Below are 27,600 nucleotides of genomic sequence, written 5' to 3'. Positions count from 1 at the left end.
CTCTACCGCTGAGCCATAACCCGCCCTGTGTGTGTGTGTGTGTGTGTGTGTGTGTGTGTGTGTTTTGAGACCCCTCTCTAAGTACAGGGTTAGGAACCCTGGTCCCATGCACCTGAACTGTAAAGTCCCAGGAAAGAGAAAACCACCATCAGCCTGTTGCAGCAGGTGGGCGGGTCCTTGACGTAGCTGGAGTTCTTGCAGCGTGCTGGCTACCTGACTTATAGGAATCAACCTGCGCACCTGTAGGTGTCGGCTGAGACCGGAATTTAAGTAGAATGGGCAGCCAATCCGGGACCGATGAATCTCTGGCCAGCCAACGATGAGCCTAGTTGCTGTGACGCCTCGTCCCTGCTCTCTATTTTACTTACCCTGAAGAAGTTCGAACTCCACTCAGCGCATCTTTCCGCCTCTTGATCTCCTTCTCCTGAGGAACATGCCCACGATTGAGCTGGACACCAACTTGCCGTTCAATCGCGTGCCGGCGGGGCTGGAGAAGCGGCTCTGCGCGACCGCTGCCACCATTCTGGGCAAACCTGAGAACGTGAGCGAGGGTTGGAGCAGGTTCGAGGGAAGGTTGGCAGACTAGGGGTCAGGGTCTGTCCACTCTTCGCCTCCTCACAGTGATTAGGACTCTTCTCCTCAGGGACCCTTCATTGCCCGCCAACTCTGACCTTCTATGCCCATGAACCCGCGGGTCCCGCTTCTCATAGTCGCTTTTCTCCGTCGTTCCTTACCCCGACGCGAATCCAGGCCCTTGCCTAGAGTAACTGACCCCATACACTCTCCGCATCTCGGCTTTCGAACGCCCAGGTCCCCAGCTCTAGTCCAGTTGCCTCAGATTCAGGTGAAACTTCCGTGTCCCCTGTAGCGTGTGAATGTGACGGTGCGGGCCGGTCTTACCATGGCGCTGTGTGGATCTACAGAGCCCTGTGCCCAGCTGATTGTCTCCTCCATTGGCGTGGTGGGCACTGCAGAGGAGAACCGCGGCCACAGCGCCAGTTTCTTCGAGTTCCTTACCAAGGAGCTGGCCCTAGGCCAGGACAGGTGCGTTGTAGTAATGAAAGAACCCATTTAGAACTGCTTCCAACCTGAGGCAGTGATAGGGGCCCTACATAAAGAGGGGGAAATTACATTCCTTGCCTTGCCCAGGAGTCCTGAGCCTCTTCACCCCTCCTTCCTGTTGATGGGTCTGTGTTAACCGTGATGGTAAAATGGGATTAGTTTTGGGTATGCAGTGGTTCTTGCTGTTGACCAATCAAACTCAGAAATTGTAAAAAAAAAAAAAAAAACAAAAAAAAAAAAAAAAAAACATTATTTGTAATCCTAAGAATTGCAGCTGGGGAGACAGCTTTGAACCAGTTTTCTGAGGCAGGCAGGGAAAGTTGAATTTTATATGGGCAAGCTATGTTCCATATTTACAGAGCAGTAAAAATTCCTTGGTAGGAATCTTCTTTGAGAAAGAACAGGCATGTCTGAGCAGTTAGAAGATAAAGAAAGAAAATGCATATTTAGTAAAAAAAATTTCATAAAATGAATCCAATAATCTCTTTTTTTAAATTTATTTTTCAGTTGTAGTGGAACACAATACCTTTATTTATTTATTTTTATGTGGTGCTGAGGATCGAACCCAGGGCCTTGCTGAGCCACAACCCCAGCCCCCCAATAATCTCTTAATATGCATTTTAAATCTCTGGACATAATGGAATTTTCCTGTGGTTCAGAGTTCAGATCATTTCAGATATCCACAATCAAAGGGTGGAGGCAACCTAACTTCCAATTTTTGACAATGATTTCAAAAGTACACAAGTCCTGCTTCCTTTAATGAACTACTGAACCCATTTTGGAAAGCTCTCTTGTTGTTGTTTTCATTGTGCTTTATTTTCACACTGTGAGACCTCAGAAGGCATGGATGCTAGAACAGTGTTTCCATCTGTCCACTTGGAAGTCTCTCTTTTAACCACTCCCCAGGAGGCATTGCAAGAGTCATTGAGATGGCCTATACCCTGCACCTGCCTTGGCACCAGGCAAAGTAGGAGGACATTATTACTTTGAAGAAGTCAGGGAGTCTAATTCTCTTAGAAAAAAAAAAATCTTTTCTAGGCTGATCAGAAGAAAATCTGGGTATGTCCTCAGACTATGAAACATCAGCCCCACCAGGTCCCAAGTGAAATTGGGGGAGGTGTGATAGAGTAGTGAAAAGAGCACTGATCTAGATGTCTAGACACCCAGTTTTGGGTCCCTCAAAGGTGGGGGAATCTAAGACAAAACTGGAAATGAACCATCTCCACTTTCCAGCTTCCTCTTCTGTGAGCAGAAAGGGGAAGGTTAAATGACCTCTCTTCCCCACAAGAAGGCCCTACCACCCAAACCTGGAACACTGTGATAAGGTTAAGATTTCCTGCTGAGTGAAAAATATTCCCGAGCCAAGTCTATGTCTGTGAGGAACTAAGGGCATGAGAAACTTGAAAGGACCTTCCAAAATGAAGCCCTTGTTGACTCAGGGAGGCTGGTGAGGAACAGCTGCTCCTGGTGGGTGTTCAGATTCTCAGACTGGGGAGACAGAATAACTCTAACAATAAATTAGATGCCTACAGTGTGCCAGGAACTCAACACACATGATCCCATTTGATCTGTACAAGCCCTGACCCCCTGGTGACGACCTGCCATCCCATGAGACAGATGACTGCATTTTGCTGACTTGGCAGATGGGGAAACTGAGGCTGTCACCTGCTGCCAACCACCCATCCCCTGCCAACCTGTCTCCATCCCTGGTGCTCTTCACCAAGAATTTCCTGTCATCTCTGTGAAAAGGGCACATTCAGTTATTCCACGGACTTTATGGTCACCCTGTGCCTAACCCTGAGTCAGACTTTGAGAAAAGAGAAGTGCCTGATGCCTTGAGCATACCCCATGCAGCCTGCATTTAGGAGGGAAGACTGTCCCTCTGAGCCCACAAACTGGCAGACTCAAATGAGCACATAGCATACCCACTGAGGCCATGGTATTGTGTCTGTCTTGGGTGGGCAATGCTGATATGCAGCCATCATCTTGTACTTGATAGTCCCATTATCCTGTTTGGGACCAGGAGAAGATCATTAACTTGGATGAGCAGGCTGGTAAATACTTCATGGGCTGATGAGGGAGCACCTGGTAGGTGTCTTGCAAAGTGATTTTTTTTTTTTTTTTTTTTTTGCCAAGAAGCTGACATCCTTTTCTCTGTTTCCCAAAGGATAATTATCCGCTTTTACCCCTTGGAGCCCTGGCAAATTGGCAAGGATGGGACAGTTGTGACATTTTTATGATTGGTACTAAGGATCTAGAGCACCTGCAAGCTTGCTGTCCCTTCCATGGAATCATCCTGGCAGTCAAGGCCTAGTGGATACCAGCTTCGGAAACCCTTCATACAAAATCACTGCTGACCTCACAATCCTTCTCTTCTCCATGTCATGTCAAATAAATGAAGAGATCATTCAAACATGAGTTCTTTACCTCCCTACTTCCCTCCCTGGCAACCCTTGGCTTCCCTAGGCAGGTGATTTGTTTTATAAGGAGGGGTACCAGGGAACATGGAAGTAGGATGTTTCCGTCTTCAGGGCTGCTGTTTAGTATATTTACAGTGCTGAATTCTTTGGGTGGGTAGCTCAGCCTCCAGGTTCTCTTCTCTATACCCATGTGCAAATAAGTGGAGACATGGATGCAGCTAATCTGTCCTGAAACTTCCAGTATACTCTGCTGATATCCTGAGGCTCTTGTTCTCTGTTTCGGGTAGCCTGGGCTGTTCCCTGTCCACAAAAGCCCTGTTCAGTTGGGGGACAGGGCCGGCTAGACTTCCGAAAGCTTCTCTAGTTATTCTAAAAAGGTGACACTCTCTGTTAGGGTCTTGCTAAGAATTCGCTGAAGGTATGCACTTTGTGAATCATGTCCCAACATGCCAACTGGAAATTCAATATCTGCCACTGGAAACTGAATGAATGTCCCTTTCCCCCATCAACATACCATATTATGCCCTTTGCATTTCAGAGTGTGTACAAGCAAGTATAGAAACCCAAAGGAAGCCTCCATCTAAGTAGCTTTCCAGATGTTCTATGCACTGGTGGATGCTATTTCCCTGCACAGTTAAATGTTTGGTGATCCTTTTGTGAAATATCAAATTGAAACTCATTCTATGCAGTCTACATGTTAATAAGGTGAGTTTCCAACGGAATATGACTGCCCTTGCTGTATTTGTACCTAAACACTGCTGAGGCCTCTCATTTAAAACTACATCTTGCAGTTCCTTCCCCTGGCTTGTCCCAGTTGTTTCTGCATATCTTTCTTCTGCCAAGGTGTTTCATGGGTGTACCTTTTCCCAGAGTGGCTCAAGGATTTTTTTGTGGGCTGAATGTGAATGAATAGTTGCAGTGCCTGAAGATGGAATTGGGGTCTAACTCTCAGCAGGATCATAACATGGCCATATCAGTCTCCAATATTAAACATTAACACCACTGTGTAAGAGTGATATCATCTGCTGGCTTTTATGGACTGGTCCTGCCCCACATTGGCCCTGACCTTTGCCTCCTAGTAATACTGTGCTGCCCTGTAGTGTTTTTTTTTTTTTAATCTTTGGACCCTGGTCATGCAGCTCCCTGCTGCTGTAACTGCCCTTCCCACCCTTTATCTAAGGGTGGGAACGCATCTTTCAAAATACAACTTTCGGTTGAGAGGTGGATCAAAGATGCATATTACCCATACAACTTTGAAACCACCCGTTTCAGCTCTGCCCACTCCCCTCACACCTCCACCTGCTGCGTGGCAGGCTACACTTTTCTTAAAGTCAAAGATTGATGACTCAATAATTTTCGATCCTCCTAGAATATCAGTCGAGCTTTTGTATATTGAACTGACTCTGAGTTATTCAGCACGGTTTTATTGTCCTTGGTTTTAAAAGTTATATATTATTTTTTTTGTCTTTAAATAAGGTCAAAAAGAAACCCATAACATTCATTCTTATTTAAATCATCCTTGCCAGACCCTATGAATTTGACCACAGTGTGAAGCACTTCCCTAAAACGCTTTATTATTTATATCCAAGAGTGTAACGTCTCCTAATCTGAGGCCCCCGTTAGAAACTCTTCAACTCTAGACCGTTTTATCAGCTCCAATTCGGACAGTGTCCTTTCCTGTTCGCTCTCACCCCCAACCCCGTTCATTTCACGGGTCTTGTTATTCCCTCCCCAACTCCGCCCCATGTTTCAATAATTTGTGCCTTTGGAGCGTCTTTTTTTTTTTTTTTTTTAATTTTCGGAAAAAATGGGAATGCTTTGCCACCCTTATTTCGGTCTAAGTGTTCCCTAAGTTTCCACTGCCTTAAGAGCGCCTATCCCGGCTCAAAACAAGAATACGCAGTCCCTTATTTAGCCACTGCTCAGGGCAAGTACTACAAGTGAATACTAAAATACTATTAAAAGTAGAGTTATAATATTTACAACACATAATCACACAATCTTACAAGTGCTACAAGTACTACAATTACTACAAGTGAAGGAGTCCGACCGCGAGCTGGAGCTCTGACCTCCTGAAGTTCAAGGACTAAGAGATACGCTCCAAAACCATCCAGCTCCTCTCCCCCGGTCCTAGACGCTGAACCCGCGGATTGGAGGGGCGCCTTCTACTGGGCCTCAGTGAGCCGGGAGGGCGAGCGGCGCGTGCGCCAACGTTGATTGGTTGGCAGGGCCGGCAACCGAGCCAATGGGAGTTCGTCTTGTTGTCAGGCGCGCTGCCGGCCGGCACGGGGGTCGGCGGAGGAGCTGTTGCCTGGAGACATCTGGTGAGTTTCTGGGCAGCAGGTTGGGGGGGCGGTCCCGGTGTAGGGGTGCCGCTCTCGTGAGCCAGAGGCCTGGCCACAGAGGCTGCTGGCGCGAGTTGGGGTCACTTGAAGACTCTGGGGTCTTCTCTGGCATTCCCCGAGCCACAGTTGGGGAAACCGAGGCCGGGAAGCTGAAAGAAAGAGACAGGGTTCACTGTCTGCCCCGCGGGCCTCCTCACAGCCCTCGCCAGTTCTCTGAGGTGATGGCTTCTGGCCTCGGGAGTCACAGTGACAACAGTAGGAGCCACCATTGATTCTGCGTCTGCTGGGTGCAAAGCCGGGAGCTAACCCTTTCCTCTCGTCCTTTCACTCACCTTCACAATAGCTCTGCGAGGTGAGTGCTCTTGTTAGTGCTATTTACAAGGGTGGACATTGAGGCCGAGGGAAGGTGAAATGATGTGCTTAAAGTCACCTAATTGGTCAGCATGTCTCCAACTGAGAATTTTGACCATCCCGCTGCACTGCCCCTCGGAGGAGTCAGATCCGGATTAGACAGACCTCACCCAACAGTCCCAGATGTCAGCACAGTTGACTTCTGGGGCCACCATCATTCTTAAGTTCCTGGGTTATTACAGTTCATAGGTGGGATATTCGGATTGCGTGCGGCTAAGATTCCTTCTGTGTGATTCATTACTGTGAATGAATGGCCTTAGAACTGTCTTATCCAGAGGTTAGCAAACGTTTTATAAATAAGATTGTGTTATTATATGTTGTAAATATCATAACTCTACTTTTAATAGTATTTTAGGCTTTGGGGGCCATACTCCAACTCTGTTGTAGTTTGGATACAGTCAAAGACAATACATAAGAGTGGCTGTGTTTTTACAGAAATTTTATTTATGAATACTGGATTTGAATTTTGTAGACTTTTTATGTAATTTTCATGTGCAAAGAAAGCAGCGGACTGAATAGCTTGCAGAATCCTTATCTAGTCCACAGTAGAGGAGACAAAGTAGAGGAAACACAGTAGAGGAGACTTAGGGGCATCTATGCCAAGCCAGTCACACAGGTAGGTCTTGCCACAACTGAGCTTAAGACTTAAGCTTCCAGACATCTGGGCCAGAACAGACCAGGAAATGCTACTGCTTATGGCTCTGGATCAGGATGCTGAGTTGCTCAAAGTGTTGTTTGTTATTATGTGTTATTAGGCCATGGAATCTATTCCCTAAACTATACTCATGAAACTATAAAGAGTTTGAATACTTGTGAGCTTAAAATGCTGATCTGGGAAAAATGCAACTGCTGGGCTGAGAATCTGAGAAATTACTACAGGTTGAACACCACTAATCTTAAAAATCTGAAATACTCTAAAATCTGAAACCGAGTGCAGTCATGACTCCACAAGTGGAAAATTCCACACCATAGAACTTTGTTTCATGTATCTAATTATTAAACATATTGTATAAAATGATCTTTAGGCTATGTGTATGAGATGTATATGAAAAAAATGAATTTTGTGTTTAGACTTACATCTCATGCCCAAGATATCTCATGTATATGCAAATATTCCAAAATCAAAGGAAATCTGAAATCCAAAACAGTTCTGGTAACTTGAATTTTCTTCCTCATCTTCTATTATAGCTGGGTTTTGTTTATTTGGTTTTGGTACTAGGTATTGAGTCAGGGGTGCTTTACCACTGAGCTACACCCTCAGCCCTTTTTATTTTTTATTCTGAGAAGGTCTCACTAAGTGTCCAAGGCTGGCCTCAAACTTGCAAACTTGCAATCCTCTTGGTCTCCTGAGTACTGGGATTACAGGTATGCACTACTGCAACTGGATTTTTTTTTTTAAAGCTCCTCTGGGGGGTTCATGGTGAATAATAAATACATCATCATCCTCAGGATGATAAATGTGTAATCTCAAATGGTTATTTCTTTTAAGTTTTTGTATTTTAAATGAATTTTAAATTTAGAGCAATAATCAGAACACCCTTATGTCTCTCATCCCGATTTCCCCTGATGCTTATGTTTTTTAAAAAAAAATTTTTTGGTTGTTAATGAACTTTTATTTTATTCATTTATTTATATGTGGTGCTGAGAATTGAACCAGTGCCTCATATAAAGCCCTCTACCACTGAACCACAACCTCAGTTCCTGATGTTTATGTTTATAGCGCAATTATCAAGAACAAGAAACCAACTTTGATATAATGTTAACTAGACTACAGATATGATTCAAGTTTCACCAGTTTTTCTGCCAGGCTTTGTTTTCATTCGAGATTCTGACCAAGATCCTGTGTTGCATTTAGTTATTTCTCCTAAGTATCCTATAGTCCATAACATTTCCTCTGTCCTTTCTTGGCCTTGATACATTTGTTTGTTTTTTGCTGGGACTGAACCCAGGACCTCATGCCATGCTAGGCAAGCACTCTACCACTGAGCCACATCCTTGGTCCCTTGGCCTTGATATTTTTAAAGAATACTGATCAGATATTTACTTTGAGGAGTGCTGGGGATTGAACTGATTCAGTTATTTTGTCTAATGTCGCTCAATTTAGGTTTGTTCTGTGTTTTTCAGAATTGGAGTCAGGATATGCATTTTTGGCTAAAATATCAGAAACATTGTTTTTGTGTCTTATGTGAATCTCAATAAAGGAGTCCAAGATATTGATATATCTTATTATATGTGATATTTACCTTGATCACTTGGTTTAGTTGGTGTCTGCCATGTTTCTATGCTAAAGTTATTCCTTTTCTAATTAATAATTATCTTGAGGAAGATAATTTGAGAAGATACAAATTTTGATTTTCCTCAAATTCGTGCCCACTGACTTTAGCATTCATTTGTGAATCTTTTGGTGTTTGTCTAAATGTGATTAATTAGCCATTCTTTTTTTTCTGCTACATTTATGAATTGAAAATCTATAATGGAAGAGCTGTCTATTCTCTTTTAAAAATTTATTTGATTATTTACTTTTATCATAATGTACCATAGATATTAATTTTATTCTCTGAGTTATGATCCATTATTATTATTTTATTGCTTACTGCTTCTGCCTTGGCTATTTAAGATCTGAAGTAGATCTTAAAACTTCTGTCTCCTATCAATGGGCCTTCATTATTGTTTTTTTTTTTTTTGGGGGGGGGGTACTGGGTATTGAACACAGGGGCACTCAACCACTGAGCCACATCCTGGGCCCTATTTTGTATTTTATTAAGAGTCAGAATCTTACTGAGTATCTTTGAACTCTATTTTTTTAATATTTATTTTTTAATTGTAGTTGGACACAATATCTTTATTTTATTTATTTTTATGTGGTCCTGAGGATCGAACCCAGGGCCTCGCACATGCTAGGAGAATGCTCTACTGCTGAGCCACAGACCCAGTCCCGGGCTTGGGACTCTTGATCCTCCTGCCTCGGCCTCCCAAGCCACTGGGATTACAGGTATGCGCCACCACTCCTAGTTTGTTGTTGTTTTTTTGAGCTCTCATTTTATAAAGTCACCAAAAGGTGTTCTAGCCTCATTTTGTTTTGTTTTTTTCCTCAGCCATAACCATGAAATCTTTTTGTCTTTAGTCTAACAGTATCCAGTCAAGATACTGTTTTCCAGTTACTTAGATTAGTTATTTTCTTTCTTACTCTCTTCTGTTTTGTTAAGTTAATTAGAGTACAGTTGGGTTCATTGTTAATGTTTATATTCCTTATTAGGTTTCCCCTACATCATAGTTGATTTTAATTACTTATTTTTGGGGTCTGAACCACGAATGGTTCTGAAAGTTTGAGCTATGCACAAAAGTGTCTTTCTCCTCATCTTACCACACTGTGCTCACTGTCCTCTTTTTCTTCTTCTTTTTTTTCAACCTCTTTTCTACCTACCTGTATAGCACACTTTAGTATATAAATTATTCTGAGTTTCAATTTGCACACATAGTTGTGTATTTTCTTATATCTTCTTTCTTCTATGAAGGGCAGCATGCTATACAGTTTTGTTTTTTTCCCACTTAACAGTGTGTTTTGAAAATCATCCTATATTTATTCATGGAAGCCTTCCTCAGTGATATTTTTTCTTTTTCTTTTTGGCAGTGCTGAGGATTGATCTTGGAGCCTCATGAATGCTAGGTATGTGCTGTATGACTGAACTCCAGCTCTTCCTTAGTAATTTTTAAAAACAGCTTTATTGCCCCCACTTGCTGTCAACCACCATTCTACTTTGTTTTTATGATTTTGACTGTACTCTGGCTACTTCATACAGGTGGAATTATATAGTTTTTGTCTTTCTGGAATTGACTTGTTTCACTTTATGTAATGTCTCCAGAGTTCCCCCATGTTATAACATATGTCAGAATTACTTTCATTTTTTGGGATGAATAATATTTCATTTTGTGTATATACCACATTTCTTTTAGCTGTTAGTCTGCTGATAGACACTGGATTGCTTCTTTTGGCTATTGTAAATAATACTATGTCCCTCAATTTTTTTTAATATTTATTTTTTTATTTATAGGTGGATACAATCTTTATTTTATTATTATTGTTTTTAATGTGGTGCTGAGGATCGAACCCAGTGCCTCATGCATGCTAGGCAAGTGTCTGCCTCTGAGTCACAACCCCAGCTTATGTCCCTCAATTTTTAAGAACCGTTTATAATGTTATGGATATTAGTCCCTTGTCTACAGTACATGTAGTGAGTATTTTCTGCCAGTTTGTCAATTGTCTTTTTCCTGATTTTTGTTACATACAAATTTAAAAATTGTTTATGTAGCTAAACTTTCTTTTTGGTGCTGGGGATTGAACCCAGTGACACTTTCACACTGAGCTACATCCCCTGCCCTTTTTATTTTGAGACAGGGTCTCACTAAGTTGCTTAGGGCCTCACTGAGTAGCTGAGGCTGGCCTCAAACTTGCCATCCTCCTATTTCCTCTTCTAGAGTCACTGGGATTATAGGTGTGTGCCACAGCACCTGGTTTATACAATCTAATTTATTAATATTTTAGTATATTTGAATTTCAAATCATACTGAGAAAGGCTTTTCTTATACTAATATTAAAAAGAAGTTTGCCCATGTTTCCTTTGGTATTAGTAAGGTTTCAATCCCCCCCCCCCCACCACCACCACACACACACCATTAGATCCCTAATTCATTTGTAACTTATTCTTACGTACAGTAGAGACTCACGGATGGGTCTTGCTTTTTTTTTTTTTTTTTAATAACCTGCTTTCTCAGAAACTAACCAGTGTCTTACAAGAATTACATTAACCTCTTCTGAGGATATACCTACCACAAGGTTCTACCGTCTCTCAGTGTTGCTGTACTGAGAACCAATTCTTCAGCACATGAACCTTTGGGAGACACACTTGAACCAAATCCAAGTCATAACAAATGAGTGCTTGAGTTTTAATTCTTAACCTAGTCTCTGTCTATGCATGCAGCAGTACGATGGGTCAAATTATTAAGGTTTTATATAATATATTTTAATATCTGGGAAGTTTAATCCCCTCTTAGAATTTTTTACTTTCCACTGTTTTCCTAGGTAGTCTCAAATTTTTGTTTTTTTCCCTATGAATTTCATTATCAACTTGCCTGTTATCTTACTGGTATTTTGGGGGGGGTTATATTGAGTTTATACATTAACTTGGGGAGAGCTGACATCTTTATATTGTTGAGTCCTACCCAAGCACAAGGAGTAATTCCATTTGTTCAAGCTCACTCTAAGCATTCTTCAGTAGTGTTTAAAAATTTTCCTTACATAGGTTGCAGATTTATTTATTCATTAATTTCTTTTCTTTTTTTCTTTCTTTCTGGGGATTGAACCCAGGGCCTTGTGCACGCGAGGCAAATACTCTACCAACTCAGCTATATCCCTAGCCCAGGTTGCAGATTTCTCCTCTTCCCTTCCCCTGGTTCCTTTCCACTTCTCTACTAGTCTCCCTTCTATTTTCACAAGATCCTTCCTGACTTTTATTTTTCCCTCTAGCTCCCACATGTGAGAGAAAACATACAATGCTTGACTTTCTAAGTCTGTCTTATTTTGCTTAACACAATGCTCCAAGTTTCATTCATTTTCCTGCAAATGACATAATTTCACTCTTCATGTCTGAATAAAACTCCATTGTGTATACATATGCCATATTTTTTTTTTATAGCAGATCCAGGGGAAAGCCCCATTTTCTTTTTTTTTTAAATTTATTCTAATTTGTCATATGCAGAATGCATTTCAATTCATATTACATATATAGAGCACAATTTTCATATCTCTGGTTGTACACAATGTAGATTCACACCATTTGTGTCTGCATACATGTACTGAGGACAATGATGTCCATCTCTATATGCCGTATTTTCTTAATTCATCTGTCAGTGGATACCTAGGCTGGTTCCATGATTTGGCTAATGTGAATTACATTGCTATAAATATGAGTATGTATTTATTGCTATAGTATGCTGACTTTAATTCTCTGGATAAATACTGAGGAGTGATATAGCTGGGTCATATGTTGGTTTCATTCCTAGTCTCATTTTAATCATTTTTAAACAGTTTAGTAACATTAAGTGTAGATATGATGTTGTGTACCCACCACCACTGTTTCCAGAAAAATTTCATCACTCCAAATAGAACCCATTAGGCAGTAGCTCCTGATTTCTACCTCTACATAGCCACTGATAACCTCTATTTTATTTTTAGCCTGTACAAATTTACTTATTCTAAGTATGTTGTATAAGGGGACTCATACATTTCTCCTTTTGTATCCAGCTTATTTTCCTTAGCAAAATGTTTTAAGAGTTAATACATATTGCAGCATATGTCAGAATTTCATTTTTTAATGAATTAATATTTCCTTGTATATGTACACCACATTCTGTTTGGGCATTCGTCTGTTGTTGGATATTTGATTGTGTCTACCTTTTGGCAATTGTTAAAAATGCTGCAATGAACATGAATATACAAATATCTGCTTGATCCATGTTTTTTTTTTCAGGTATATACCATGAGTGGACTCACTGTATTTTGTGGTAATTCTATACTTAACCTTTTTTTCAAACTTTATTTTATGTGGTTGTTTTTTTATGTGGTGCTGAGGATCAAACTCAGTGCCTCGCATGTGCTAGGCAAGCACTCTACCACTGAGCCACAACCCCAACCCCTATACTTAACTTTTTAAGGAACTACCATCCTGTTTTTCACAGCAGCTGTAGCAGTTTATATTCTTACTAGTGGTGCAGGATGGTTCCAGTTTTTTTACATCCTTACTATTGTTATTTTTTGTTTTATCTATTTGTTTGATTTTTAGCTACCCTAATGGATATGAAGTGGTGTTTCATTGTGGTGGTTTTGATTTACATCATTGCCCAATTATTCAGTTGTTCGGTCTGTCCTGGGAGGGCCATCATCTGTCAACTCTGAGAATCAGCCTTTATACCCATGTGGTCCTAAGAAGAGAGAGTGAGATTGACCCGGGAAGGCATAGGCTCACTTAGCACAATCCTGGTAGTTGTTGGGTGCTGAGGCAGGAAGTAGGTGAGCTGTTATTCTTTGGGAGTAGGTTGGGCCCCTACATGATGGCTTTATTAATGTAATGCTCTGCCTCCATGTACACAGGTCCTGCCAATGCCGCATAGAGACATGATCCTGCATCCATCCCTGGGATCTTCTCTTATTTTTCCCCATGAGGATTCATTTGGCATCTAGAGAGACTTTCTGAGTCCCAGAAAACCTTTATTGTTATTGAGCAACACACAGCCTCCTACCTAATAGTTGCTGTCACTTTCAAACCACTCAAAAGGTACATCTGACCTTTTGAGACTGGTTTGAAAGGCCTGTGACTAGATGTGAATGTCATTTGTTGACAGGGGAACAGAGACAGGCTGGTTGACTAGTTTCATTTGGCTAAAAGTTGAGAGTTTCCAAGAACATGGCATGACACAGTGAATCCCAGGTGAGCTCCTTACCAGTGTAGTCAGGCCATTGTCCCCATTTTATGCACAAGACTGTGCACACAAAGACTGGTGAAGGATCAGGGTCTCAAACATCTTGAGATAGAACCTAGTTATGCTTTAAAATCTTCCCATTCCTAATCCAGTGCCCTTTCAAATTTTCTTCTTAAAATTTTAGGTATAGGCAGGACAGTCAATTTTTATAACATGGTAGTGGTAGAAAAAAATTAACCAATGGATAGTTATTGAGTACCTGTTTGAAAGTGAGAGCAACTATTAGGTAGAAGGCTGTGTGTTGCTCAATAACAATAAAGGTTTTCTGGGATTCAGTACACAGAGCCCAATGGATGAGTGTGAGAGAACGGCCATGTGGGATCCAGCAGTGCCTGGACTCTGCCTGCTGGGAGTCATCAAGGAGGCTTGTGCGGCTGGTCTGCACCTTGGGCTGTGCCCCTCTTTGAGGATGATCAGAATCTAGTAGATACTTTATGGGGAGTAGTGTCTTTGAAATATGTTCACATTTCATCCTAATTGGAAATTTTCTATTCCATAATTGCTAGTTCAGGCTTTTTCCCCCCAGTTGTGGTAAAAAATATAACAAAATTTACCATTTTTAACCATTTTTCACATGTACAGTTTGTGGCATTAAATATATTCATATTGTGTGCAGTCATTACCACCATCTATTTCCAGAACTCTCTTCATTTTGCAAAACTGAAATTCTGTCCACATTAAATACTAACTCTATTGCCATTCCCCTAGGGTTGGCAAACACCATTCTTCTTTCTGTCTCTGTGAATTTGTCTATTCTAGAATCAGACACTATTTTTTCTTTTATGTCTGATATTGATTGATTGTAATGTTGGGAGTTAAAAACCTAGGGCCTTGTGCATGCTAGGCAAGTGCTGTACCACTGAGCCACATCTCTAAATAATAATATTTTCAAGGTTCATTCTTCTTGTAGTAGGTGTCAGAATTCCATTCCTTTTTAAGAATAAATAATATTCCATTGTTAGTATATATCATATTTTGTTTAGCCATTCATATGTTGATGAACACTTGGTTTACTTCCACATTTTGGCTGTGGTACTATGTACAAATAACTCAAGTCCCTGCTTTCAGTTCTTTTGGGTATATACCCAGAAGTGGGATTGCTGCATTACACGTTAATTCTATGTTTAATTTTTTGAGGAGTTACCATACTCTTTTCCATATCACATACACCAGCAGTGCACCTGGGCTCCAATTTCTCTGTATTTTTTCAAATACTTGTTATTTTCTGGTTTTGTTTTGATAATAGTCTGGATATAGCCTTGTAATGCTGTGTTTTCTATTTTTTTTTCCCCATGGTAGTCACGATGATCATCATGGCATAGCTTATGGTAATGCAGCAGTTTTAATCAGCAGCATTCTTAATTCTTAATGTAGAACTAACCTAGCTATTAGCCTTTGAAAGGTTAGTGTCCTTTGTCTGCAAAAAAGACATACTTCCTTCCTTGCAAGAACCCTTGGAGAAGTCATAGCTGTGGCACAAGCCAGTACTAGAAGTTATTGCTATAAGCACTGTTGGTGGTGGTGGTTTTCTTTTATAAAAGTGGAGGGCTGGAGTTGTGGCTCAGCGGTAGAGCGCTCCCCTAGCACATGTGAGGCCCTGGGTTCGATCCTCAGCACCACATAAGAAATAAAATAAAGGTATTGTGTCCATCTACAACTAAAAAATAAATATTTAAATTAAAAAAAAGTGGAGTACATTAAGAGCTTTTTTCAAGGTGTAATTCACCAATTATGTGGTTCTTCTATTTAAAGTATACAATTCAATGTGCTTTTTTAAAAAATATTTTTTTAGATGTTGATGGACTTTTATTTTATTCAGTTATTTATATGTGGTGCTGAAAATCGAACCCAGTACCCCACACGTTAGGCAAGTGCTCTACCACTGAGCTATAACCCCAGCCTTTCAGTGTGCTTTTTAGTGTATTAACAGAATTGTAATCATCACCATAAATCAATTTTAGAATATTTTCATCACCCCAGAAAAATAATCCTGAACCCATTAGTAGGCAGTTCATCTTAGTCTGAAACTGGGTAATTAATAAAAGAAAGAGTTTTATTTTGGCTACAGTTCTGGAGACTGAGAAGTCTAAGATTGGGCAGCTACATATGGTGAGGGCCTTATCCTGCTTCAACACATTTGGAGAGTGAAAGGGCAAGCAGTTGTGTCAAAGAGACAAAACAAAGAGGGCAGCCACACTTTCTAACACCTCACTTCTAACTAAACCAGAAGCAGAAAAGGGAACTCACTCCCTACTCCTGCTAGAAAGGTGTTAATTTTTCTTAAGGACTTAATCACCTCTTAAAGGCCCTATCTCCTCTTAAACTGTTAAATTAGGGACCAAATTTCAACATGAATTATGGAGGGAATAAATAATATTCAAACTATAGCACTCCCCAGTTGTCCTTTCCCTTAGCCAACTAATTACTTTACCTATTCTGGGCATTTCATGTTGTGACATATATCAGAATTTTATTCTTATGACTGAATAATAGCTTTGTGTTTTGTGACCAAAGTAACTGTCAAGAACAACTTAGAAGAGGAAAGGTTTATTTGGCTCATGGTTAGGAGGTTCAGTTTTTGGTCATCTAACTCCATTGCTCTGGGCCTGAGGTGAGGCAGAACATCATGGTGGAAGGACATAGCAACCTGGAAGCCGAGAGAGCAAAGGGACAAAATTCAAACCCCAAAGACATGCCCCCTTCCTCCAGCCACACCCTAACTGCCTACATTACCATTTAGTTAGTCCATTCAAATTATTAATTCATCAAATGGATGAATTCATAATTAGGTTATGGTTCTCATGATCTGATCATTTTACTTCTTGTATCAACAGAGAAACTTTTGGGGGACACCTGATATCCCTATCATAACAACTCCCTTGTGTGGAAATGACATTTTATTTGTTCACTCATCAGTTGGTGGACATTGGGTTATTAACCTTTTAGCTGTTATGAATAATACTTCTATGAACATTCACGAGCAAGTTTTGATTTGAACCTGTTTTTATTTCTCTTGATTAGATACATAGGAGTGTCATTTATAGATTGTATGCTAACTCTGTTTAACATTTTGGGAACTGCCAGTGTCTTTGTCTTTTCTACAGGATATGCACTACTTTATTTATTTATTTTTCTTTTCAAATATTTTAAAAAATATTTATCCTTTAGTTTTAAGTGGACACAACATCTTTATTTTACATTTATGTGGTGCTGAGGATCATACCCAGTGCCCCAAGCATGCTAGGCGAGCACTCTACCACTGAGCCACAACCCCAGCCCAGGAGATGCATTATTTTACATGCCCAGCAACAATGTGTGTGGTTCTAATTTCTCCACATCCTTGCCAATCAGTTTCATACTGGTCTGCCTACTTCTAATTATCCCCCTCCTATGTTTCTGAAACATAGATGAACCCCTAGAACTATAAAATTTTGGGCTCTTCCTGGGCCCTCTCACAGTTTGTTGTATTTTCTCTCTAGATTTGTGGATAGTCATAGCCTCTGCCAGTGATGGGAAGTTATACCTTGTGTTGGTGCTGAATCTCCCTGAATATGGTAAGGAATAAGGCCTGTGTTGCTGGCACCAGTGTTTAATAACTCTTGGGGGTGAGATCCATTTTCCTGGTAGACTCTGAAGGCTCAGACTGCGGGGCAGACTCCTCCTAGGAGGGCCTTGGTACATTTGAGGGTGTGGGTGCTTGACTGGTTATTGAAGTTGCTTGCAGAATCACTGTTGTTGGAAAATCACAGTGAATATGTTTTGTTGGAATTGTTATTCTGATACCTGGGTCTTCCACTATGTTGAGCTGATGCTGGGGTGCCTATCCTCTGTTCCTTTTGCAATACACAGTACCCAGGCTGGGCTTCCCATGTAGACTGGCATGTTCCAATCCTTATTTTCTTCCTAGATGGTCCGTTGTTTATAATTTATTACCTCTGTAATTTTTCAAGGTAGAATATATTATATGTTGGTGCGGAATTGTATTCATCTGAAAGCAACACTTCTCTTCCTCTAAACTTGTTTCTAGATCCGAATTGCAGCCTTAAATGCTAGCTCCACAGTTGAGGATGATCATGAAGGAAATTTTAAAAGTCACAAAACCCAGACGAAGGAGGCTCAGGTACGTAATCCAAAATCATCTTCCTCTGCTTCTTGTTTCTATAAATGGAACCTCATTTTAAATGCATTCAGACATCTCCTTAATGAGATTTTAGGAGGAAATTCCATTGTTGAACATGGCTAGTTCTGTATCTCTTGTTAAATCTGTTTTACTTGAGTATTCTGTGAGTGTATATGAAGTCCCATTCAGCACCAGGGCTACTTTTCCAGTTGGGGCCAGCTCTCTATGTAGCCCTCATAGTTGGCATACCCAGAGAATGGTAGAATATTTTTGGTAAGTGGTACTACAAGATTCCCTAGTGTGTTGCTCTTACTTTATAATGTAATGAAACCCTTGAGGGAAGCTGCCTTGTTGGGGATCTCACTGTAGGTTAGTTGGACAGCCAGGTCCAACTTTGATTTTCTGTATATTGGTTACTCTTCTCTACTGGTAACTCTCCCATTTTAGCTGGCCTTCTTTCTTTTCTTATCCATTTTCTCCCTCCTTTTTTCCTCCATCCCTCTATCTATCCACCTGTGCTCTACCCTAATTTAACAAGGTTTGGTTTTTGTCTTTGTTTTCCTTAGGACATATGTCCCCTGCCTTCTTTTATGGGAAAAACCAGGACAGTTCCAGAGCCCTCTCAGAAATCTACTAGTCAGCTATCTCTGGTTGGCAAGGGATGTCAGTGGGTAGATTGGGAGTGTTGGAGGAGACTCTCACTCTTTTAGGCATTGATCAGGCTAGTACAGATTGTTTGGTAGAAAGCAGTGGAGGGCTAGGGGTGTGGCTTAGTGGTAGAGTATATGCTAGTATGTGTGAGGCCCTGGGTTCAATCCCCAACACACACACACATACACACACACACACACACACACACACACACACAAAGCAGTTAAGCAGTGAAGGAAACTATTTATGCCAAATTATTTTTTCACACAACAATTATCTGACCTCAGATGTCTGGACTGGACTGTTTTTTGTCTATACCATCCAATTCTCCAGATACCAACTAGGTATCCCACAATTTAGTCAATTCTAATGCTAACTACTCTGAATTAGGGTGAGACTTCACAAGTTTAATGGCTCAGTCCTGCTAGACTTCCCTCACTTCAGATGCCAGTTGCAAGTACTGAGTGCCAGTATAGGTACATTTCAGGTGTCTTGGCTATAAAGTCAGAAATTCTTATCCCCTGCCTGTTTTAGGTTCAGTAATTTGCTAGTGTGGCTTACAGAACTCAAGAAAGCACTTTAATTACATTTATCAGTTTATTAGAAATGATATAATTCAGGAAGAGCCAGATGGAAGAGATGAGCATAGACATAGGGGGTGGTGGGTACACAGAGCTTCCATACCCTCTCTGGTGTGCCACCCTTCTAGCACCAACTCAGAAATTCTCCAAGCCCCATCCATTACATAAGTGTGATAGGTTAAAACACTGGTAATCAACTCAATGTCAAGACTCTCTTAGAGGTGAGGTGGGGAAACTGAAAGTTTCAACTCTCTAATCATGATTGGTTCCTCTGGCCACCAGCCTAGTCCTGCAGCTATCTAGTGAACCCCAACAACCTATAACCTCATGAACATAAACTCAAATATGATTGAAAGGGTCTTGTTATGAATAATAAAAGGTACTCATATTATCCTTGTCACCCAGGAAATACCAAGGGTTTTGTTTATTTGGTTTTTTTAAATATTTTTTTTTTAGCTGTCAATGAACCTTTATTTTTATATATATATATATGCATGCAGTGCTAAGGATCAAACCCAGTGCCTCACACATACTAGGCAAGCACTCTGTCACCAAGCCACAACCCCAACCCTATTTATTTGTTTTTATTTTTATTTATTTATTTATTTTTGATGATGGTTCAGAGAAGACTTTATTTATGGATTTATTTTGTAGTGCTAGGGAATGAACCCAAGGACTCTTGCCATACTAGGCAAGCACACACTCTTGCACTTCCAAGGATTTCAGAAGTTTCAGTTCAAAAATCAGGGACAAAGACTAAATATGTATTTCTTTTAGTGTGATACATAGTCTCTTTAATTCTCTGGGTTACTCAGGGCCCTGTGTCCACTTTTCCAGTTTTACCCAGAAAGGGCCACTGGGCCTATATCTTGGCATTTCTGATTCCGTGTCCCAGCTTTCTATGTTGTCTTTGCCATTGCTTAGACTTGGTAATGTTTCCATTACTCATGTCTCCTTGTTGGGAAGGGGTGCTTATAAGGAGTTTTTATCCAGTGATTAGTGCCTGGGAGATTGTAGTTCTACTGTTTTTGTTGTTGTTGCTGTTTGTTTGTTTGTTTGTTTTAACACTAGAGAGTGCAGCTGCTGACAATGAACATGGACATGATTATAACTTCCTTTATACACATTTTTGGTTTAAGAAGGACAAACCTTTGTGTTTTATGACAACATCTCCTGTCTTGGTTTGTAGGAAGCAGAGGCTTTTGCCTTGTATCACAAAGCTCTGGATCTGCAGAAACATGACCGATTTGAGGAGTCTGCCAAAGCCTACCATGAGCTTCTGGAGGCACGCCTGCTGCGGGAGGTAAGGAACTTGCAGGCTAGGCAGTGAGCTATGGTGGGTAGCACCTGGACTGTGAAGCTGGATGTTACCTTTGTGTTCTCATTTCTTGTCCTTGAAAACAGTATTGCACCTATGAGCCCCCCGTTTTCTCCACCTGTAGAGTACCTACTTCATTGGATTGTTGAGAGGGTTGAGTGATTCCAGTTCAAGTGCCCATTATTATTTCACAGCCACTCTGCCCAGTAGGTGGGGGTATTGTTCCCATTTACAAATGTGAAAACTTGTGGCTTAGTGAGGTATCAATGGCTCAGAGCCACTCATGTAAATGAAGTATTAGGGTAGGATTCGATCCCAGCTTTTCTGATACATAATGATCCTTTGGGAAGCATATATGGGCAGATGCCATTTGGGTGATAGACCATGAGTCTGTGTGAGAACATTATGTACTTTTTTTTAGATGGAGTTTCACTATGTTGTTCAGGCAAGACTCCTGGGTTCAAGTTATCTCTTTGCCCCTGCCTTCTGGAATGCCAGAAAAGGGTAGGTAGGAAGAACTGGTGCTAGTGTAGGGACCATGCTGTCAGTTACACCTCAAGTTTACTGAGTTATGAAGATGTCACATGAGGTTTGGAAATTGGTTTCAACCTGAAATCGACTTAGATAGGTTTGTATTTCATTAGGAATAAAAGTTTTTGCTTTCAGGTACCTAAACTGACTCAAGAGCCCATAGTGTGTTGAGGGGCTGGGGCTGTAGCTCCATAGCTTGCATTCAGGAAGCAAACAGACTCTACAGGCATATTCAAGACCACACATTTTTTTTTTTTTTCTTTCAGTTAAGCAGAGTCCCTTACACCTCCAGGAAGGCAGATGCTTATGTCTTAAAACCCTTGTTTTAAGGGTTGTCAGGATTCTTTGGTTGTTTGTTATGTTGTTTTAGAATTAAAGGTATGGGAAATGTGGCCTGCCCTTCTCTCATTAGTAGGAAGTAAGAGAGGGCCCAGGGAGGGAAAATAATTTAATCCATATTACTAAACTTTAGTATGGGTCAGACACTGGGCTCATTTCAAGAGTGGGTCTTCCTTCTCAGCCCTTGGTTGAGTAGATCTCAGAAGGAAACAGGTAAGACTGAGCAGGCATTCTAAGTACAGAGCTAATGCCAGATAGGTACAAGGTAGGAAGGCTTTAACTTAAGGGCACTGGCTCTGTGTTAACCTTGTAGTCATACATGTGTATATCATTTTAGCACCTTTCCCCTTTGCTTATAAAAGTAAAACATGATCATTGTAAACAATTGAAAAGTATAAAAGATATACAAAAAAGTTTTTTTATACTTATATGCATTGGTATACTTAATATTAAACTAAATTGGGTAATTATAATTCACAAATCATTGACATGATTAGGCCCTGGACCACAGCTGATTCCTAAGAAGTATATAGCCTAGCTGGTGGCATCACAGAGAGGCTTCTTAGGGTGAACCTTTTAAGGAATATAGAGAGTGGTGCTGGATATAGGTGGTCATTGGGTGGAAGTCAGTTAAGAGTGCGTCTGCTGTTGCTATTTAGTCTGTGAAGTAGACTCACACTATTTTTGTTCATACTAATTTTTTTGAAGAATTCTATATTTTGAGGAGTAAAAGATACTTGAGACCTAGCCCTGGTCAGCTGGTTCTTGGGGACCTTCTTACAGTCTAAGCCAGACAACGGTAGAATATGAATGTATGGGTTTTGCTTTGAGTTTTCAGTCTTGATGGAATTCCTTAAGAACTCCAAGTTAGGTTTCTTGGATTAGTCAAGGGTTGCTTCCTGAGGATGGTATGTCCTCAGGTCTTGCTTATTCTGAACATGAAGAGTAGTGTGTTGGGCTGGGGATGTGGCTCAAGCGGTAGCGCGCTCGCCTGGCATGCGTGCTGCCCGGGTTCGATCCTCAGCACCACATACAAACAAAAGATGTTGTGTCCGCTGAAAACTAAAAAATAAATATTTAAAAAAAAAATTCTCTCTCTCTCTCTTTAAAAAAAAAAAAAAGAGTAGTGTGTTGAGGGGCTGGGGCTGTAGCTCAGTGGCAGAGCGCTTGCCTAGCATGTGTGAGGCACTGGGTTCGATCCTTAGCACCATATAAAAATAAAAATAAACAAAGACATTTTTTTAAAAAAAAAAAGAATAGTGTGTGGAAGCCACTGGTTTCAGGACACAAAACTGTAATATGGACTAGTTCCTGGAAATTGCTTCTTTGTGCCAGTGAGTTTTCTGTTAGAAAATGTTTTTGTCTTTGTCCTATGGGTAGAGTAATAGTTTTCTAATCAGTAATTTCTTAGAAGATATGTTTTCTAAGATTTTTCATAAAGATGTTTACAATATTTATTTTTAAGCTCATGTTTACCTTTGTTATTCAGGCTAGGAATGATTGTCCTTTTGTTACAGAGGTTATAAGACACTATTTAGTTAAAGTAACTTGTGTATGGTCTCATGACAATTTACAAGGTTGGGAGCTCTGTTTCCTAACTCCTAATCCAGGGTTCCTTGGGTTGAAGTTCTAGGTCCTACCTGCTGTCCCAGAAAGTCTCCTTATACTTTGTCCTCCGTCTTCAGTCCTACAGTGGGTAGGACTGGGCTGGCTTACGAATGCTGGTAAATGTTATCATTCAAACTTTGAGCCCTCAGGTGTAGTGATACTGGTTGGGAGGGTTCCCTCTGTCTCTGTTGGTGCCCATACTTTTACAAATTGCCTTATGGTGGTCTTTCTCTCAGTGAAGTTGGAGTTGCTGGGATCTTCTAGGAACACCTATTCTAGCACCTTCATTTTCTAGTGGAGGCTGACACTGAATTGACTCAAGAGCCCATAGAAGAGGCTAGACTGGAAGCCAGGTATCCTGCAGACTATTTGCTGAAACTTTGTTTTAGTCAACTTTTTATCACTGTGACCAAAAGACCTGAGAAGAAAAATGTAGAGGAGGAAAAGTTTCAGAGGTTTCTCACAGTTTCAGAGGTCTTAGTCCATAGATGGCCAACTCTGTTGCTCTGGGCCCAAGGTAAGGCAGAACATTGTGGTGGAAGGGTGTGGAGGAGGAAGGCAGCTTAGGACATGGCAACAGGGAACTAGAGGAAAAGGTGGGAGAGAGGGAGGGAGGGGGAGAAAGAAAGAGAAATATTGCTTAACTGCTTACCAGGGACAAAATATGTTTTCTAAAAGCACAGCCCCCAGTGACATACCTTCTCCAGCCACATCCAACCTGCCTAAGGTTACTGTCCATATCAGTGAATTTAATTCACCACTTAGGTTACACCTCATGATCTCAGTTCACTTCTGAAAATGGTTGCATTGTCTCACACACGAGGTTTTGGGGAGAATCTCATATCTAAACTATAACAAGATTCAAGGCCTAGGCGTCATTTCTTTGCCCCTGTTTCTTTTGTTCACAGGCAGTTTCATCTGGTGATGAGAAAGAGGGATTGAAACACCCTGGGCTGATACTGAAATATTCCACATATAAGAACCTGGCTCAGTTGGCAGCCCAGCGAGAGGATCTGGAGACAGCCATGGAGTTCTACTTGGAGGTGCAGTTTGTTTGTTTGTTTTTTAATATCTTTATTTTATTTTTATGTGGTGCTGAGGATTGAACCCAGGGCTTCACACATGCTAGCCTAGTGCTCTACCGCTGAGCCACAACCCTAGCCCTGGAGGTGCAGTTTTGACAGCTCTTAGTTTTCTCTGTTTTAAAAGCTCTTGCTGAAGGGATGTGGTTGTGGTCTTGTTGGCCAAAAAGAATTTGTAGCAGTGCATCAAAAGCCGTTGTATGTAGTTACTATTAACACCCATTAACTAGAAAGCCCTAGTCAATGGGTGTTAATAGTAACTACATACAGGCCTGGAGAGCAGTGGTGGGGCAAGGGCATGCTTGGATGCAAAGATCTGCATGTGAATTCTTCCTCTGCTACCCAGTACACATGAGACTGTGAGTGAATTGTTTGACCCTCTTGGTCTATACCTGTGTAGTGGAAATAATGAAAAAAGAGGACGGTTGTGAAGATCAAACTTGTTGATATGCATACAAGTATGAAGAACAGAGCTGACAATATACTGTCATAGTAGCATTGCCATTATTTCTATATTACCATTGCTGTATCTGGGTGCATCTCTAATGTGATAATTGGACACCATTCTAATTGCTTTCTAATTGTTGTCTTGCAAGGAAGGTGTCTTTATCCTCATTTCAGTGATAAGGAAACAGGCTCAGGATCATTCTGTTAATCAGTAATGGAGCAGGGATGTGAACTAAAGTCTCTCCAAAGCATATAATCATTCTAGAGTCCCAGAAGACTGCCATATTTTCTTTTCATTCTACTCCTTCCCCTTCTTTTACCTGTTAAATTAACAAAATAGATAAAAAAATGTCCTGAGTTAAATAACTTATAACTTATTATGTGTCATTTCTCTGGCTCTTAAAAAGTGTGACTCTGGGGACTGGCTTTGCTAATCAATTATAAGGCAATCATGCCACTTTTGCCATTTAAGAGGGTAGTTCAATGGCAAGGCTAGAACTTCTTGGGATCTCAGCAACCAAATGTGCATATGCTTCTTCCAGGCAGTAATGTTGGACTCAACAGATGTCAACCTCTGGTATAAAATTGGACATGTGGCCCTGAGACTCATCCGGCTCCCCCTGGCTCGTCATGCTTTTGAGGAAGGGCTGCGGTGCAATCCTGACCACTGGCCTTGCTTGGACAACCTCATCACTGTCCTGTACACCCTCAGTGATTACACAAGTGAGTCAGGCTTTGGTGCTTTCTCCATGTGCTTATATTTTTTGCATCAGAGGAGGGAGGGTGGCTTGGGTATAAGCTGGTAGCCAAAGTTAACACTGACAGGCTTTCTGCCAGACTGTCAAAGAGAATGAAATGTTATTATCTTAATACCCCTAACTTATTATTTTGTCTTTTTAAAAAATATTTATTTATTTATTTTAGTTGTAGTTGGACACAATACCTTTATTCCATTCATTTATTTTTATGGGGTGTTGAGGATCGAACCCAGGTCTCCGCGCATGCTAGGCGAGTGCTCTACCGCTGAGCCACAATCCTAGCCTCCCCCCCACCCTTTTTTTTTTAATGGTACTGGGGATTGAATTCAGGGATGCTCTACCACTGAGCTGTCCTTTTTATGTTTTATTTTTAGACAGGATCTTGCTAATTTGCTCAGGCTGGCCTCAAACTTGGGATCCTTCTGCTTCAGCCCTCCAAGTTACTGGATCATAGTATGCCACAGCCTTCTTGTCTTTCTTGATTTATCAGATGCTTTATAAAAATAAGTCATATTTTCTCTGAGTGATTTTTTTCCATTTGGCTATCTTATTTCATCTGTGCATTGTCCCATCTTTTGTGTCTTAATCAGTTTGGGTTGCTGTAAAAATAAATACTCTAGATGAAGTGGCTTGAAAAATAGAGATTTATCTCTCACAGTTCTGGAGCCTGGAAAGTTTGAAGATCAGTGTGCCAGCAAACTTGGTATCTGATCTTAGCTTTTTCCTTGGTTTGCAGAAGGCCATCTTCTTGGTATATCCCCACATGGCAAAAAAGAGAGAGCTTGAGGGAACTCCAGTCTCTTTCTCTTCTCTAAGAACACCACTGGGTATGGTGGCATATGCCTGTAATCCCAGTGGCTTGGGAGGCTGGGGCAGGAGGATCTCGACTTCAAAGCCAGCCTCAGGAACTTAGTGAGGCTCTAAGCAACTCAGTGAGACCCTCTCTTAAATAAAATACAAAAAAAGGCTGTGCCTCAGTGATTAAGTGCCCCTTGGTTCAATCCCCAGTACCAAAGAAAAACAAAAACCAACCAGAACACCATTCCACTCCCATCATGGGGGATCCACATGCATAACCTCATCTAAACCTATATTACAAAGGCCTCACCTCCAAATACCATCACATGGGGATTAGAGCTTCAACAAATGAATTTTGGAGAGACACAACCATTCAGTCTACAGTATTTTTCCCTGGACCCCCAAAATTCATGTCCTTCTTACATGCAAGAAATACATATTTTATTCCAGCAACCCTCAAACTTGTCTTAGCATCAATTTCAGAAATTCTCATCTAAATCATATATAGGTGAGATGGAATATACAGTTCATCCTGGAGCAAACTTCTTCTCCATTTGTGAACCTGTTAAGCAAGATTAAGTCAAGTACTTCCAAAATATAATGATAGGACAGACATAAACTAGACATTTCCTTCCAAAAGGGAGAAATAGGAAAGAAAGAAGGGTGGTGATAGGTCCAAAACGTATCAAGGCAAATTTCGTTAGGTCAAAAGGCTCAGGAATAATTCTCTTTGGTTTTATGCTCTGCCCTTTAGGCCCTTTGGGGAGAGTGTCACTCCCACAACTCAGTGGTTTGACCCTATGTTTCTTACTTTGTAGGGCCTTATCCCTGAGACCTTGATCTGGGATATCCTGGCTCATGCCAACTGGAGAGATAGCCCACCGTTTAAGGAACAAGCCCTACCTCCTATGGTAGGAGTGGAGGAGTGGCAGCCTAATGACCCTGAAATTATATTCGGGATCCTTCTTCCACTTATTTATATATTTTTGTATTCATTCATTCATTCATTCATTCATGTATCTATCCATATTTTTGCAGTGCCACATATATGCCAAGCCAGTGCTCTACTACTGGGTCATGTCCCCAGCCCCTCTCATTTCCTTTCCTTTTTTTTTTAAAGGATAGCACACATTCATAGCCTTTCTTTATTCCCTCCTGTTTTTTTCTATTCCCTTTATTCCCAACTGGTGGTGTTTCTGCTAGTATAATTCCATTTCTGTTCCTAGCTTCTGCTGAGATAAGTGATTAAGTTGTGGTTCATACATAAATCTTGTTATCAAATGGTTGATTGCCACATACAAGTATTTTCTTCAGAACAAGCTTTTGCAATTTTTGCAATATATATAGGCTGAGAATAATCCAAATCTTTAAGTCCTCATTTCTTTTTGCTAAGTAATTCCCCTTTTAATTCATTGTATTAGTTTGGATTCATTTCTCTCTTCTTGTATTTTACTATACAGTTGTCCTTTGGTGTCTGTGGGTGATTGGTTCTAGTACCTTCCTGGGTAGCAAAATCTGTGGATGCTCAAGTCCCTTATACAAAATAGCATAGTATTGCATATAACCTAGGAACATCCTCCTGTATACTTTAAA

General features: G+C 40.8%; 2 protein-coding genes across 6 annotated transcripts in view; both read left to right on the top strand.

The window, feature by feature from the left end:
* Positions 1 to 297: 297 nt before the first annotated feature.
* Positions 298 to 3,475, top strand: LOC114081906 (D-dopachrome decarboxylase-like). The gene is made up of 3 exons (XM_027923419.2): positions 298 to 541; positions 869 to 1,044; positions 3,230 to 3,475. The coding sequence occupies exons 1-3, from the start codon at positions 434 to 436 to the stop codon at positions 3,300 to 3,302; spliced, it is 357 nt and encodes a 118-aa protein (XP_027779220.1). The 5' UTR covers positions 298 to 433; the 3' UTR covers positions 3,303 to 3,475.
* A 2,282-nt stretch (positions 3,476 to 5,757) lies between these two features.
* The window catches only part of Cabin1 (calcineurin binding protein 1), a 138,045-nt gene continuing 116,202 nt past the window's right edge, over positions 5,758 to 27,600 (top strand). The window contains exons 1-10 of one of the 5 annotated variants that reach the window (XM_071617540.1): positions 5,775 to 5,806; positions 6,027 to 6,179; positions 7,526 to 7,603; positions 9,111 to 9,230; positions 9,870 to 9,905; positions 17,254 to 17,328; positions 17,802 to 17,894; positions 20,316 to 20,429; positions 23,831 to 23,965; positions 24,994 to 25,174. In XM_071617540.1, coding sequence (XP_071473641.1) covers positions 17,326 to 17,328; positions 17,802 to 17,894; positions 20,316 to 20,429; positions 23,831 to 23,965; positions 24,994 to 25,174 — 526 coding nt within the window. In that variant the 5' untranslated portion in view covers positions 5,775 to 5,806; positions 6,027 to 6,179; positions 7,526 to 7,603; ... (1 more) ...; positions 9,870 to 9,905; positions 17,254 to 17,325. Of the gene's footprint in view, positions 5,807 to 5,864; positions 6,180 to 7,525; positions 7,604 to 9,110; positions 9,231 to 9,869; positions 9,906 to 17,253; positions 17,329 to 17,801; positions 17,895 to 20,315; positions 20,430 to 23,830; positions 23,966 to 24,993; positions 25,175 to 27,600 lie in introns of those variants that run through there. The other 4 variants (XM_071617559.1, XM_027923205.2, XM_071617548.1 and 1 more) reach the window with 4 other exon arrangements.

This window comes from Marmota flaviventris, chromosome 1 (genome assembly GCF_047511675.1).
Source record: "Marmota flaviventris isolate mMarFla1 chromosome 1, mMarFla1.hap1, whole genome shotgun sequence".
Lineage (NCBI taxonomy): Eukaryota > Metazoa > Chordata > Mammalia > Rodentia > Sciuridae > Marmota > Marmota flaviventris.
This window is presented reverse-complemented; position numbering and strand designations above follow the sequence as displayed.